This window comes from Eurosta solidaginis, chromosome 1, assembly GCF_040869045.1.
Source record: "Eurosta solidaginis isolate ZX-2024a chromosome 1, ASM4086904v1, whole genome shotgun sequence".
Taxonomy (NCBI): Eukaryota; Metazoa; Arthropoda; class Insecta; order Diptera; family Tephritidae; genus Eurosta; species Eurosta solidaginis.
Window position 1 is genome coordinate 94,954,836 of NC_090319.1, and position 14,878 is coordinate 94,969,713.

General features: G+C 41.2%; 2 protein-coding genes across 3 annotated transcripts; one reads left to right on the forward strand and one right to left on the reverse strand.

Moving 5' to 3' along the window:
* The first annotated feature begins 563 nt into the window (after positions 1–563).
* Positions 564–4,457, forward strand: Noc3 (Nucleolar complex protein 3). The gene is made up of 6 exons (XM_067759375.1): positions 564–657; positions 1,222–1,272; positions 1,347–2,256; positions 2,384–3,083; positions 3,498–4,118; positions 4,182–4,457. Exons 2-6 carry the CDS (start codon positions 1,264–1,266, stop codon positions 4,417–4,419), a joined length of 2,478 nt encoding a protein of 825 aa, XP_067615476.1. The 5' UTR covers positions 564–657; positions 1,222–1,263; the 3' UTR covers positions 4,420–4,457.
* A 7,843-nt stretch (positions 4,458–12,300) lies between these two features.
* Positions 12,301–13,983, reverse strand: LOC137236597 (uncharacterized). 2 transcript variants are annotated; one of them, XM_067759389.1, is made up of 3 exons: positions 13,968–13,983; positions 13,771–13,909; positions 12,301–13,699 (listed from the first exon to the last, which is right to left on the reverse strand). In XM_067759389.1, the coding sequence occupies exon 3, from the start codon at positions 13,674–13,676 to the stop codon at positions 12,564–12,566; it is 1,113 nt and encodes a 370-aa protein (XP_067615490.1). In that variant the 5' UTR covers positions 13,677–13,699; positions 13,771–13,909; positions 13,968–13,983; the 3' UTR covers positions 12,301–12,563. The 2 variants fall into 2 exon arrangements, with proteins under 2 accessions (XP_067615490.1, XP_067615481.1); XM_067759380.1 differs by lacking the exon at positions 13,968–13,983 and having other exon boundaries at positions 13,771–13,949.
* Positions 13,984–14,878: the final 895 nt, after the last annotated feature.

Consider the following 14,878-nt stretch of genomic DNA (forward strand, 5'->3'; position numbering starts at 1 on the left):
GAAATATAAGGTTTTTAATTTCCAAATTAAGTAAAATTTCAACTTAAAGGGCGAATAAATGGTGACTTATAACCATAAAGCCATAACCAGATAAAACAGCTGATCGAACCTCCTTATGGAAATCAATGTAATCGAGTTAGCGTTATGGTATGGCACCATTAATCGATTACATTGATTTCCATAAGGTAGGTTCGATCAGCTGTTTTATCTGGTTATGGCTTTATGGTTATAAGTCACCGGCGGCCACCGTGGTGTGATGGTAGCGTGCTCCGCCTATCACACCGTATGCCCTGGGTTCAACTCCCGGGCAAAGCAACATCAAAATTTTAGAAATAAGATTTTTCAATTAGAAGAAAATTTTTCTAAGCGGGGTCGCCCCTCGGCAGTGTCTGGCAAGCGCTCCGATTGTATTTCTGCCATGAAAAGCTCTCAGTGAAAACTCATCTGCCTTGCAGATGCCGTTCGGAGTCGGTATAAAACATGTAGGTTCCGTCCGGCCAATTTGTAGGGAAAAATCAAGAGGAGCACGACGCAAATTGGAAGAGAAGCTCGGCCTTAGATCTCTTCGGAGGTTATCGCGCCTTACATTTATTTTTATTTTACATTTATCGATACATTATTCACCTCTAAGGTGCACGTGTGATTTGTTTTCCACAGGCCATAGTGTACAAGTACAAGTGTGTTGACTTATCTGTCAAGCATTCTGACAGGCACTCGCTGGATTCGGAATAACAGCGAATTCAAAATGGATACCATTACCGAGTGCGCCGAATGATTGAAAAATTAAAAAAGTCGATACGATTGGTAGTCAAAAATGTTGTCGTTGAGACCAAAAATGCGACTCTAGACCTGAGATTTCCATCAGGTGAGCGAGGCTGTTTGTAGTTTTGACGTTTATCGCTTAGTGAACACACTTGGTATAGGTACACTATGCCATAGTGTACAAGTACAAGTGTGTTGACTTATCTGTCAAGCATTCTGACAGGCACTCGCTGGATTCGGAATGACAGCGAATTCAAAATGGATACCATTACCGAGTGCGCCGAATGATTGAAAAATTGGAAAAGTCGATACGATTGGTAGTCAAAAATGTTGTCGTTGAGACCAAAAATGCGACTCTAGACCTGAGATTTCCATCAGGTGAGCGAGGCTGTTTGTAGTTTTGACGTTTATCGCTTAGTGAACACACTTGGTATAGGTACACTATGCACTATGCCACAGGCTGTCAATTAATGTATATCTGCATTTGTTGAAAAAAATAAAATGGTCACGGTGAGTATTTTGATATTGCTGGAATATCTATCTTGCTTATTGTAACACTTATAAATATATATCCTCATTTACAGAAAAAAGTGAAAATCAGTGCGGTAAAGCGTAATGCTCATTTAAAGTCAAAGAAGACACCACTTACCAAACAACAGCAACATAAACTGGCACAACAAAAAGCTGCGAAGGACAGGAAACAAAATATATTTAGACAAAAAGCAAAAAAACGTGAACAATTGCCAAAAAATCGGAAACAAAAAACAGATTACTATAATGATCCACTTGCCAATGATGATGATGACATTGATGCCTCCGAAGTGGTGGAAAACATTGCTGATATGCTGGACGGCGACGATTTGGAATATTTGCATGCAAAAGGTTTAAATAAGCAACGCAAACGTAAGAATGTGCATGAGTTTGAAGAGGAGAAGCACGCTATTGGTTTGGAAAAAGCTTACAGCAATAAAGCTGTTGAGGAGAATGAGAAGAAAAAAGTGAAAATAAACTTATTGCCAATTAAAAATTGCGACGGACAAATAATAACCCGTAGCACGGAGGTAGATTACATACCCAAGCCAAAGGTGAAACGTAACGAAGAAACAGAACAAAGCGACGAAGATGACAATGAGCACGATGATGATGAAAATGTTGCTTATGAGGACAGTGACGATGATGTTGTAAACGAGGGTAGTACACTGCCGGATCCGAAGAAGAAACTGATTTCAACCACAGATTTGTTAATAGCACGTCAGCAAGAAATCGAGCGCCAAAAGTATCGTATCGGTATAATTTGCTCAGGATTGTTAGAGAAGCCAGAAGATAAAATGCGTAACTTTAATGCTTTGTTTGAGTTGATGGAAGATAACAATGCAGACGGCGCTCCGAATCTATTAACCGTACGCAAGCTGGCGATAATGTCGGTGACGGAAATTTTCAAAGACATTTTACCTGAATATCGTGTAGGACAGGTGGATACTAAAATGCATACAGGTACGTGAATGGCTGATTTGGTTTATTTTATATTATGCTTTTGTAATACTAATGTGTCAGCCGATAAATTATTCCTTACATGTTCTTTTTGAGATATTTTACTAATTTTCGTTTCCATTATATATAGTGCGCAAAGCAACACTGGAACGAGTCACATATGAAAATACTCTACTGCAGCAATTCAAGAAATTCTTACAAAAACTGGAACATCTCACAGCGGTAGTTAATAGACGTGGCCAAGGACGTGTGACTGCGCAATCTGTAAAAATGGCCGAAGTAGCAGTGCAAAGTATGTGTGATCTTCTTATTGCTCACCCATATTTCAATTATGTCCAGAATGTTGCACAGTTATTAGTCTACATGCTAAATTGTCGCTATCAAAATATGCGCGAAGCTATCAACAAATGTTTTTGCACACTTTTTGCCAATGATAAGAAATTGGATATGACGCTCTTCATTGTTAGGCGCATAAATCACTTGATTAAGACGAAACTACCAAATGTAAATGTTGAATGCCTTACGTGTTTGTTATCGCTCAAAATTAAAAATGTTAATCTAGACGCGGAGAAGGAAAATGAATTGAAACAGAAAAAGCTGGAAGCACACAGGCAACGTTTGATGAATTTATCAAAAAAGGAACGCAAGCGGCGTAAAAAATTAGCAGAGGTCACCAAGGAGTTGGATGAAACGCGTGCAGAAGAAAATAAACAGACTAAACATTACAAACTCACGGAGATAACGAAAATGTTGTTTACAATATATTTTCGTGTTTTAAAAAATGATCCCACATCAAAAGTCTTAAGCGCCATTTTGGAGGGCTTAGCAGAGTGAGTATATAAAATATCGACGCTGACGGGGTAAAAGCTGCTAGCTCCCCTTTTCACTCAAAACGAACTTTTGAGATGTTTCTTGCCACACTGCCCCTTTGCAGGACTTCTTAGCGTGAAACTTCTCTAAGGTAGTCTAACCATAAAATTGGTCGTTTTGAGTTTTAAAAAAGGTAATGAATAAAGTAAATGTTGCGGGTAATGCTCGCTAGGATATATAATAAAGAGAGACATTTACTATCAGACCCTGCAAAGTGGAGGGGCTTTCAACTCGGTAGCTGATTTACCGATAGGTTTTCCGTTTGTGTGTTTTGTCCTTTGTTGTTTGGGCCCGAATGAAACCGAAAAAAGCGAATGCTAATTGCCAGCTCGTTTCCTACCCCTAAATGATGTACAAATATCTATACTTTTCAGGTTTGCTCATGTGATCAATTTAGATTTCTTTTCCGACCTTATCGATGTACTCAATAGGATATTGGAAGAAATGAATCTTGGCTATCGTGAACAGTTACATTGTATAAAAACTATTTTCGTCATACTTTCTGGGCAAGGTGAGGTACTAAACATTGACCCAATACGCTTCTATCAACATTTCTACAAAAATCTACTCACTGTGGATGCTGGCAAGAATCATGAAGATTTTCGAATTATACTCGGCACTTTGGATGAAGTTTTAGTAAAGCGACGACGCAATATGAGTCAACAGCGTCTAATGGCATTTATAAAACGTTTGCTTATGTTAAGCATGCATTTATTACATCATGGTACTTTGGCAACACTTGGCACGATAAAGACCACCTTTCAATTAACATCTGTTCTGGACATATTGCTGGATACCGACACTAGCGTAGGGTCGGGTAATTACGATCCCACACTAGAGGATCCAGAGTATTGTAATGCTGCTAGCACAGCGCTTTACGAGTTGACAATGCTTTCGCGACACTACCATCCAACTGTGCGAAAAATGGCTATGCATATTGCGAGTGGTGTACCAGCATCGGGTGAAGGCTCATTGCCGCCAGAAATTGGAAAACTGTGAGTAGTGAATAAGGTTTAGAATTTAAGTTTTGATATTACACAAAACTCTTTCTTTCACAGCTCGTCACATGAACTCTACGATCAGTTTGATAGCACACAAATGGTATTCAATCCCGCCATAGCTGTGCCCAAGCAAACCGAACCTAAAATTAAGAAAGGCAAACTTCAGTACATCAATGCTGAATTCACGCCGCTTTGCAAAAGCTTTTTGCGAGATGCAGGTAACGCTGCGACAAGAGGGAAACAAAAGAATGCTGTGGAGTTTGATTTTTACAATGCTTTTGTGAATGATTGTTAGTTCCTTTTTTTAAATACAATTTAGTAAAAAAAGAATAATTTCTCTTATTTTAAACACTTGTGGCAGTACTTATAATGGTTTCGGTGTCGCGTTTAATACAGCCACTTCGAGTGGGGGCATTTCCAAGCATGTCGTACCGCTAAGGGCCCTTGCTTTCTCATTACAGCTCTCCTTAACACGCTGTAAAATATTTCTGCCGCCTGTCGTACGAGGAAACAAAATCTACTTACCCGAAGGGCGCTTGAAGCAGTCTGGCTAGAAGGTTGTAGTGTCGGTACGTACCGAATTCAAAAACGGAAAAGGATTGCTCTTATCCGCAATACCCCCTGCTACTACTTTTGCAACCAAATACCCAACGAATGGCTTAGCTTTTCAAAAATAACCGACATCAACATGGTGTATTGAATCGTGGGCACATAAAGAGCAACAAACAAGCAAAGCATTTCGAACGTAGAAGCCACAGAGAGGGACCAAATAAACATAAGCGTCCCTATTCTGCATTTCGATTACGTTCCCGTTCTTCGCTCCGCTTCAATCGAAATTTGGTATTCTGCATTACGACGGAATCGTAAAGAGAAGAGGAAGAGCAAATGATTTTTCGAAATCAGCTGTTGGTACGAAACACCATGGGAACAAAATAAAATAAATGTAAGGCGCGATAACCTCCGAAGAGGTCTAAGGCCGAGCTTCTCTTCCAATTTGCGTCGTGCTCCTCTTGATTTTTCCTACAAATTGGCCACACGGGACCTACATGTTTTATGCCGACTCCGAACGGCATCTGCAAGGCAGATGAGTTTTCACTGAGAGCTTTTCATGGCAGAAATACACCCGGAGCGCTTGCCAAACACTGCCGAGGGGCGACCCCGCTTAGAAAAATTTTCTTCTAATTAAAAACCTTATTTCTAAAATTTTGATGTTGCTTTGCCCGGGGTGCGAACCCAGGGCATACGATGTGGTAGGCGGAGCACGCTACCATCACACCACGGTGGCCGCCAAAAATAACAAAATAAATTAAAGAAAATTTGTAAAAAACACTGAAAACGGTAATATTTTATTATCCACGCCATTTTGTACAAAAAAAAGCAATAGAATATATTGCCGCAATGTTATATTTTTTTGAGTGAAGTGCTTTCATAATTATAATAAATCATACACTATGATTGTGTGTTTTTGTCGTTCTTTTCCAAGGCGAATCTATACCAGGTGGTGGCAAAGCGAATTCAATCAATTCGCCGTGCAGATGAATGTCAAGCAAGGCAAATTCATATAGGTGGTGTGGTCCCATCAGCTGATTGCTTCTTCTTGATAATTTTCCATACAAACACCCCTATTCTGCATTTCGATTACGTTCCCGTTCTACGCTCCGCTTAAATCGAAGTTCGGTATTCTGCATTACGACGGAATCGTAACGAGAAGAGGAAGAGCAAATGATTTTTCGAAATCAGCTGTTTGTACGGAATGTGTGAACAATGGAACAAAATGAATTAAAGAAAATTTGTAAAAAACACTGAAAAATGTTAATATTTTATTATCCAAGCCATTTTGTACAAAGAAAAGGAATAGAATATATTGCCGCAGTGTTTATTTTTTTGAGTGAAGAGCTTTCATAATTGTACGTGTGTTTTTGTTGTTCTTTTGTCCAATTCCCTGCCGTGGCCACCAAGTTTTGTTAAAACGGATTCCTGCACGAATATAGTTGACATTTTCTGAATTTTATGGATGCTAACTTCATTGCAGTGGCCTAAAATACTTTATGAAGATTTATTTATTCTTTCCGCAAGGATTGTTTACGTTTTCGCTTCAACTTCCTCTACTCCGGCAGCTTGCTTTGGCATATAACTGGACCCAACGAACAGACACAAATTATAGCTGTCTATTATAATGGAAGCAATAGCCTCGGCATTATTTGTGGAGTTGGAAACCAACGCATACGAAAATGGCCAAGCGAGAATGGTAAGGCAAATATTGCGATATTTGTGTATTCCATTTGAGATGAGTGACGAATTGTAAGATATTTAACTTAAAAGTGGTAACGTTTAATGACTTATTTTCTTATTTAGGTTCAAAAAAACTTTCTCAATAAGGATGCTTTCAAGTATGTGTTAGATACTTTTGCGGGGCAAATACGTCCAAGGACTTCGACATCGACATGTTGTTTTTGACCTGGAAACATGTAAAAAACAATCATCATCAAGCCTTTTACGTTTCTCACCAAGTTTTACTTACATTTTTGCTAAAATTCTGTTATAAATTAATAAAAAAATAAAAAGAAAATATTTTTCCGCCAACCAATTTTCAACTTAGAAAAACGGAACTACGATCGAAATGCAGAATACACAAAATCGAACGATTCGAAGTTGGATCGAAAGAGATTGGAACACAGAATACCAAAATCGCCAAATCGAAAAAATTCCAATCCAAGTCGAAATGCAGAATTGGGCTGAAAGCCTTGTACAACAAAATGTCACTTAATCGAAATCTATAAAAAATTTCTTTTGACTTGACATTCATCTGCACGGCGAATTGATTGAATTCGCTTTGCCACCACCTGGTATAGATTCGCCTTGATGTCAAGTCAAAAGAAATTTTTTATAGATTTCGATTAACTGACATTTTGTTGTACAAGGCTTTGTATGGAAAATTATCAAGAAGAAGCAATCAGCTGATGGGATAACACCACCTATATGAATTCGCCTTGGCCAATTCTCTGCCGTGGCCACCAATTTTTGTTAAAACGGATTCCTGCACGAATATAGTTGACATTTTCTGAATTTTAAGGATGCTAATTTCATTGCACTGGCCTAAAATACTTTATAAAGGTTTATTTATTCTTTGCGCAAGGATTGTTTACGTTTTTGCTTCACCTTCCTCTACGCCGGCAGCTTGCTTTGGCATATAACTGGACCCAACGAACAGACACAAATTATAGCTGTCTATTATAATGGAATCAATAGCCGCGGCATTATTTATGGAGTTGGAAAGCAACGCATACGAAAATTGCCAGGCGAGAATGGAAAGGCAAATATTGCGAGATTTGTGTAATCCATTTGAGATGAGTGACGAATTGTAAGAAATTGAACTTAAAAGTGGTAAAGTTTAATGACTTATTTTCTTATTTAGGTTCAAAAAAACTTTCGACTTAACAAGGATGCTTTCAAGTATTTGTTAGATACTTTTGCGGGGCAAATACGTCCAAGGACTTCGACATCGACATGTCCTGGAAACATATAAAAAACAATCATCATCAAGCCTTCTACGCTTGTTGTTGTTGTTGTTGTAGCAGTGCTTCGCCCCACCTAACAGACGCGACCGATCACAAACTGTCATCAATATCCTCTAACGGGAGTCCAAGGAAACTTGCTGTTTCAACAGGGGTGGACCATAGGGAAAGGGGTGTTAGAGGCGTTGGTTCCACATTACAATTAAAGAGATGGTTGGTGTCATGTGGGGACACATTGCAAGCGGGGCATACATTTTGTATGTCGGGGTTGATTCTGGATAGGTAAGAGTTTAACCTGTTACAGTATCCAGAACGAAGTTGAGCCAGAGTGACACGCGTTTCCCTGGGGAGTATGCGTTCCTCTTCCGCAAGTTTTGGATACTTTACTTTGAGTACTGGGTTCACCGGGCAATTCCCGGCATAAAGGTCCGACGCCTGTTTGTGGAGTTCACCAAGGACCTGCTTGTGTTTTTTCGCTTCATACGGCTGTGTTCTCAGATGCCGTATTTCCTCAAAATGCTTACGGAGATGACTCCTTAAGCCCCTAGGCGGTGCTGGCTCGTCAATCAGATGTCTGTTGGGATGCCCAGGTTTCTGGGTATTCATCAGGAACTGTTTGGTCAGCATCTCGTTTCTTTCCCTGATGGGGAGTATTCTCGCCTCATTATGTAGATGGTGTTCTGGGGACATAAGAAGACAGCCCGTGGCAATTCTGAGAGCAGTATTTTGGCAGGCCTGTAGCTTCTTCCAGTGGGTAATTTTTAGGCTTGGCGACCATATGGGTGGCGCGTAGCACGTAATCGGCTGGCTAATTGCTTTGTATGTAGTCATGAGCGTTTCTTTATCTTTTCCCCAGGTACTGCCAGCAAGGGATTTGAGGATTTTGTTACGGCTCTGAATTCTCGGAACAATTGCGGCTGCGTGCTCACCAAAATGTAGATCCTGATCAAACGTCACACCCAAGATTTTGGGGTGTAGGACAGTCGGTAGCGTAGAGCCATCGACATGGATGTTCAAAATGGTCGACATTTGGGACGTCCATGTTGTAAATAAGGTCGCGGAAGATTTAGTCGGTGATAATGCCAGGTTTCGCGAGGCGAAAAAACTGGAGAGATCAGGGAGGTAGCCGTTTATTTTGTTGCATAGCTCATCGATCTGTGGGCCTGGGCCTGTGGCCATTACTGTGCAGTCATCGGCGTAGGAAACGATTGTGACTCCTTCCGGTGGTGAAGGTAGCTTAGATATGTAGAAATTAAACAAAAGTGGGGATAGGACACCACCCTTGTTTAATTCTCCTTGGCTTTGATGTTTCGTTTCTAAATAGCACCGATGCCTGCCGACCACCCAGATAATTTGCGGTCCACCTTTTAAGACATGGGGGAAGGGTAGACCCTTCCAGGTCTTGCAGTAACGAGCCATGGTTGACCGTATCAAAAGCTTTTGATAGGTCTAGCGCTACGAGTACTGTTCTATGGTGGGGGTTTTGATTTAAACCGCAATTTATCTGGGTGCTAATGGCATTTAGCGCGGAGGTAGTGCTATGGAGTTTTCTGAAGCCATGCTGATGGGAGGCTAGTTGCAAATTTGCTTGGAAATAAGGGAGCAAAATGGCTTCGAGCGTCTTTGCTACTGGCGATAGGAGAGATATCGGACGATACGACTCTCCTATGTTAGCTGGTTTACCAGGCTTTAGTAGCGGGACCACCTTGGCCATTCTCCATTTCTCGGGTATGACAAAGGTGGAAAGGGACAGGTTGAAGACCTGCGCTAAATATTTGAAACCCTCTTTCCCTAGGCTTTTAAGCATCGGCATGGCTATGCCGTCTGGGCCCACTGCTTTGGATGGTTTAGCGCGACCAATGGCGTCCTCAACCTCTTTAGCGGTGATGGTGATTGGTGACGCGCTGAATTTGTGTTTATGTGCGTGTCTGTTGGCCCTCCGTCTAACTTTGTCGACCGTGGAATGCATTATATATTGTCGGCAGAAAGCGCTCGCGCATTTTTTCGCATCCGACAGCACTTTGTCGCCAAAGGCGATGGAAACTTTGTCTTTGTGCTTGGTCGGATTCGATAGGGACTTTACGGTGGACCAAAGTTTACCCACACCGGTAGAGAGGTTACAACCTCTTAGGTGCTCCTCCCATTTCGCCCGCTTGTGTTCATCCACAAGCAATCTGATGCGTTGGTTTATATCCCTTATTTGGGGGTCGCCTGGATCAAGCTGCCTTATAAGGTCACGTTCTCTCGCTAAGTTTGCGGCCTCCGCCGGGAAGTGGGGCCGGATTTCGGGAATTCTCCCGGCGGGAATGAAACGTGCCGAGGCGGATTCAATGACCTTGCGGAAGGCACGCTCCCCTTGGCGGGCATCAGTCGGGATAGGGAGGGCAGCAAAGAGGTTGTCTGTAAAGGATTTATATTCTTCCCACTTTCCTTTTTTAAAGTTTATGAAAGTGCGTTTTTCGGTGACGATGAAGTCGGCGGTACGCTCGAGCGAAACAAGTATAGGCAGGTGGTCGGATGCCAATGATACCATCGGCTGCCAGTTGACGCAGTTTACGAGTTCTGCGCTCACGATTGAGATATCTGGCGAACTGTGACAGCTTCCTACCATACGTGTGGGGGCGTCTCCGTTTATTGTGCAGAACGTCGTTTCTTCTATTTGATCCGCCAACATCTCGCCCCTACTGTCCGCCCGCAAATTTGAGTGCCATAGATCATGATGGGCATTGAAGTCGCCTAAAATAATACGATTGTTTCCAGTGAGTAAGGCTCTGATATTAGGGCGGTATCCACCGGGACAACAGGTGGCAGGGGGGATGTAGATGTTGATGATTTCTAGGTTTGCATCGCCTGACCGGACAGATAGACCTTGACGTTCTAAGACGTTGTCCCTGCGGTCGATGCCAGGATCAAATATGTGATATTGCACAGAGTGGTGTATTATAAACGCGAGGCCGCCTCCATTTCCGCTCTCGCGATCTTTTCTGTGGACATTATACCCAGAGCAGGTCTGCAATGCAGATCGTGCTGTGAGTTTAGTCTCTTGAATCGCAGCAATGCGGATGTTGTGCCGCTTCATGAAATTGACTATCTCCGTAATCTTCCCAGTTAGTCCATTACAGTTTAACTGCAGAATTCTGAAGTGCATGAGGGGAGACGTCGCCACTCTGGGGGTAAGTGACGGGTGACTACTCCTGGGTTGAGGAAGGCCAGGACGCAATTGCTGTTGTGGCCCTGGGGCTGGGCGTCCTTGGGCAAGCATTGGGGTACCCGGATGATTTGGGTTTGCGACCTGGCAACATGGCGCGATGAAACCCGTCGAGGGGTTGCCGTCGCGGAGACCAGAACATCTAGGAAAGTGGCACCACCCAAGGCAGGAGCTGCATTGGGCGGATGTCGCAAACATATATATTCTGTGCTGGCAAACGGTGCAAACGGAGGTAGGGACTAAGAGTCTGGTTCCCTGACCTACACGATTGCTGCCGGAAAAGAGGGGGGGAGAAGACGGGGGCAGGGGCTGTTGCTCAGCATTGCTTCCGACTCTACTACGAAGATTGTAGTTATGAGTGGTAGCAGCTGTTTGAGTTGTTGGCGCCGTAAGGCGCGAGCAGCAGCGGGGCTGCTGGAAGGTAATGGGGGGGGCGCTTAGACGTAGACTACGGGGCGCCCTTGGGCGTGAACAGCAAGGAGCCACAAAAGATTTATAAAAGTTACGTGGACGTCGGGTTTTGGGATCAAGCCCAGAACAACCTGTCCGATGCAACCATCACTTACACGAGACACACTGAACAGAGTATGACCGTCCTAAAAAGATTCTTTTCCGGCAGATGCAGCAAAACCATTTCTCAGGACCGGGGTCAGGAGACGGACCCGGATTGGATTCGATACCTTCCCGGAGCAAGAGAATATGGAGCAGTCCTGCTGCAAGGAGCTGCTGGGAGGATGACAATTTGTGGGAGGGACGAAACAAATTAAATGGGGTTACACTGAAATGACAGTCCTTGGTCGGGAAAAATCCCGAGTCGCTCCGGTACATAGAACCGACTGCCTTGGGAAGCGCCTTCTACGCTTCTTAACAAGTTTTACTTACATTTTTGTTAAAATTCTGTTATAAATTAATAAAAAAAATAAAAAGAAAATATTTTTCCGCCAACCAATTTTCAACTTAGAAAAACGGAACTACGATCGAAATGCAGAATACAAAAAATCGAACGATTCGAATTTGGATCGAAAGAGATTGGAGCACAGAATACCAAAATTGCCAAATCGAAAAAATTCCAATGCAAGTCGAAATGCAGAATAGGGCTGAAAATTTTTCGGATGATTAATGAAGATAATGATCTGAATTGATGGTTTTCAATTTAGCAATGTGAGTTTGGTTTTTATGTGAGACTATTTCAACCTAACTTTACATACCTCTAAGGAATTCTAAGCGATATTTTGGGACTCAAGGGGTGGGGAGGGCGGCGGTATGGCTTAGAAGGTTTATTGTGGTAATATTAATCCTTCCCGAGATGTTCGGGCTAGTATCTTAATGGTGCTTTGTTACCAGAACGTACCGGATCTGTATCGGACAAAGGATCATCAACATCGGTAACACCCCCCAAAGCCTTCGGGGAGTGTATTTTTAGATAATACAACAAAAACAACAACAAGCGATGTTTTAGTCAACTTATGTGAGTTGCTATTACGAAGTTTGAGTTAATACAAAAATTATTTATTAATAATAAATTTCAAGTAAAAGCCCGCAATAGTTCTTTACGAAACTCTTAAAAAGTTGTTACCGAAATTAAATAAAAATTTAAATTAAACAATTTCAGGTAGAAAAATTATTTCCATGCACAAAAAATTTATAAATATCTTACTTTTTTTTATAAACATTAGTAGCGTTATGCTTAATTAATAAGTAAATAAACATGAAAACTCAAACCAAGCTTGGTAGCTGTCCGTGATTGTGGAACGACACTTCGGTCAAATTGATTAACAATTTATTGGCATATTGATGTTCCAGCATCAAAGAAGATAATTCATCAACTAAAAATAAACAATGTGTTTCATACTGTTCCTCCTCACACATTTCTATGATATTTGCAACAATCCAATGATCCGTATGCATTTTCGGTATATGTAAACGAATTTGCAACAAAAGTTTATTACCATCATCAATGATACCCTTATAGATGGCACTATAGCAGTATAAGCGATCAGTTCTCGCTTTTAAGGGACGGACTGACACTGTCATAGCGCGCTCAAAGCACTCTTGCAAGAAATTATATGCATACTCATCTTTACAAAGTATATTTATATACGTTAGTTCGTTCGTCATGCAATAGAATATTGGAGTGGTCGGTTTCTTCAAGCTTTGCAATTTTCCAACTGATTTTAGTATTACGGAACGGACGAGTTCAAAAGCTTTAGAATTTATTTGACAACCATCTTTTATGGTTATTTCTGCTACTATTGGTTCTTGTTTTTCAGATTTTGTTTCAAAACTAACGTTTAATTCGGCATCAAATACTTGTTGCAAAGCTTTTATCTGACCGCGAAATTCCGATGCCAATTGGAAAAGCATACCCGATATCTCGGGTACTTTTTCCAAAACTGGACAGTCTTTTGATGGCGGAATTTCTTGTTTAATTGTTGCAGGAGAGGAAGGGGGCGTAGTCCGAGATTCCGGTTTTGATGTTACATTTCCAATCATTGTTGGTTGTTTGGAAGCATTGACCTTGCCTGTTGCACCTGCTGACTTACTTGGTGTATTACATACTACATTCCTTTCCGAACTCTTTTTTTCCCGCAACCTCTTTCGTAGCTTTACGTTTCTTCCGTAACGTTGACGTTTGGTCCGTCGTGAACAGTTTGTATTAAATTTAAACGCATTCGGCTGGAACTTGTTGTTAAAATATTGGGAGTTCCAACTCAGATGAAAGTCCACAGTTCTAGCGAGCAGTACTGCAACTATTTTTTGTGCAACGTTTAGCCGGTCTAAATGTCCAAGTAATTCCGACCCATATATGCGTAGTAGTCTTAAGTCCATATCTGGGAGGTCGGAATTCGCACCTTTTATTTGATATAAAGAAGAGTGTAAAATGATTAACATTGTTATCATGAAAATGAAGAAAAATGCTTACCAAATTAAAGTTAATGTATGAACTTTTTATAGAAAATTTTACTTTTCTTGCCAGCTATTGGTATTTTGCAAATCTTTCAAATTTGTTTTTGGTTTCGTAACGGACGCTGCAGGTTAGTGATGGACGATCCATAGTGTACCTATACCAAGTGTGTTCACTAAGCGATAAACGTCAAAACTACAAACAGCCTCGCTCACCTGATGGAAATCTCAGGTCTAGAGTCGCATTTTTGGTCTCAACGACAACGTTTTTGTCTACCAATCGTCTCGACTTTTTCAAATTTTCAATCATTTGGAGCATTCGGTAATGGTATCCATTTTGAATTCGCTGTCAGTCCGAATCCAGCGAGTGCCTGTCAGAATGCTTGACAGATAAGTCAACACACTTGTACATGTACACTATGGGACGATCTTTCACTATCATAGTCACTGATGACGTGATACGAAACCATAGTGTACAAGTACAAGTGTGTTGACTTATCTGTCAAGCATTCTGACAGGCACTCGCTGGATTCGGAATGACAGCGAATTCAAAATGGATACCATTACCGAATGCTCCGAATGATTGAAAAATTGAAAAAGTCCATACGATTGGTAGTCAAAAATGTTGTCGTTGAGACTAAAAATGCGACTCTAGACCTGAGATTTCCATCAGGTGAGCGAGGCTGTTTGTAGTTTTGACGTTTATCGCTTAGTGAACACACTTGGTATAGGTACACTATGTACGAAACATTCATTCTCTCTCAATTCGTTTCCAGGAATGGGGCTTGAAATCAGCTGTCTGTTCATTCAATTGTAAACAAAAGTTCATTCGTTTCCAAGAATGGGGTCTGAAGTCAGATGGCTATAGAGTTGCCTAAAATACGCAAAAAAAATTCTCCAAGAAATCCGTTCGGTTTCATTATTTTCAAATAAATCAGCAAGTAGGCTGATAAAAACTTATTACAATTTATAAAAAAAGGTAAAGTTTTGTAGAAATATTTTGTGGTAGATAAGTGAAAAAATATGAAATAATATATTTCAATTGCGTTGCTTTGCTTTGTTGCTCTGGCACCGCCATAAGATAACAATAAGCGGCTAGTCCCTTTTTTCACTTTGATACGACCAAA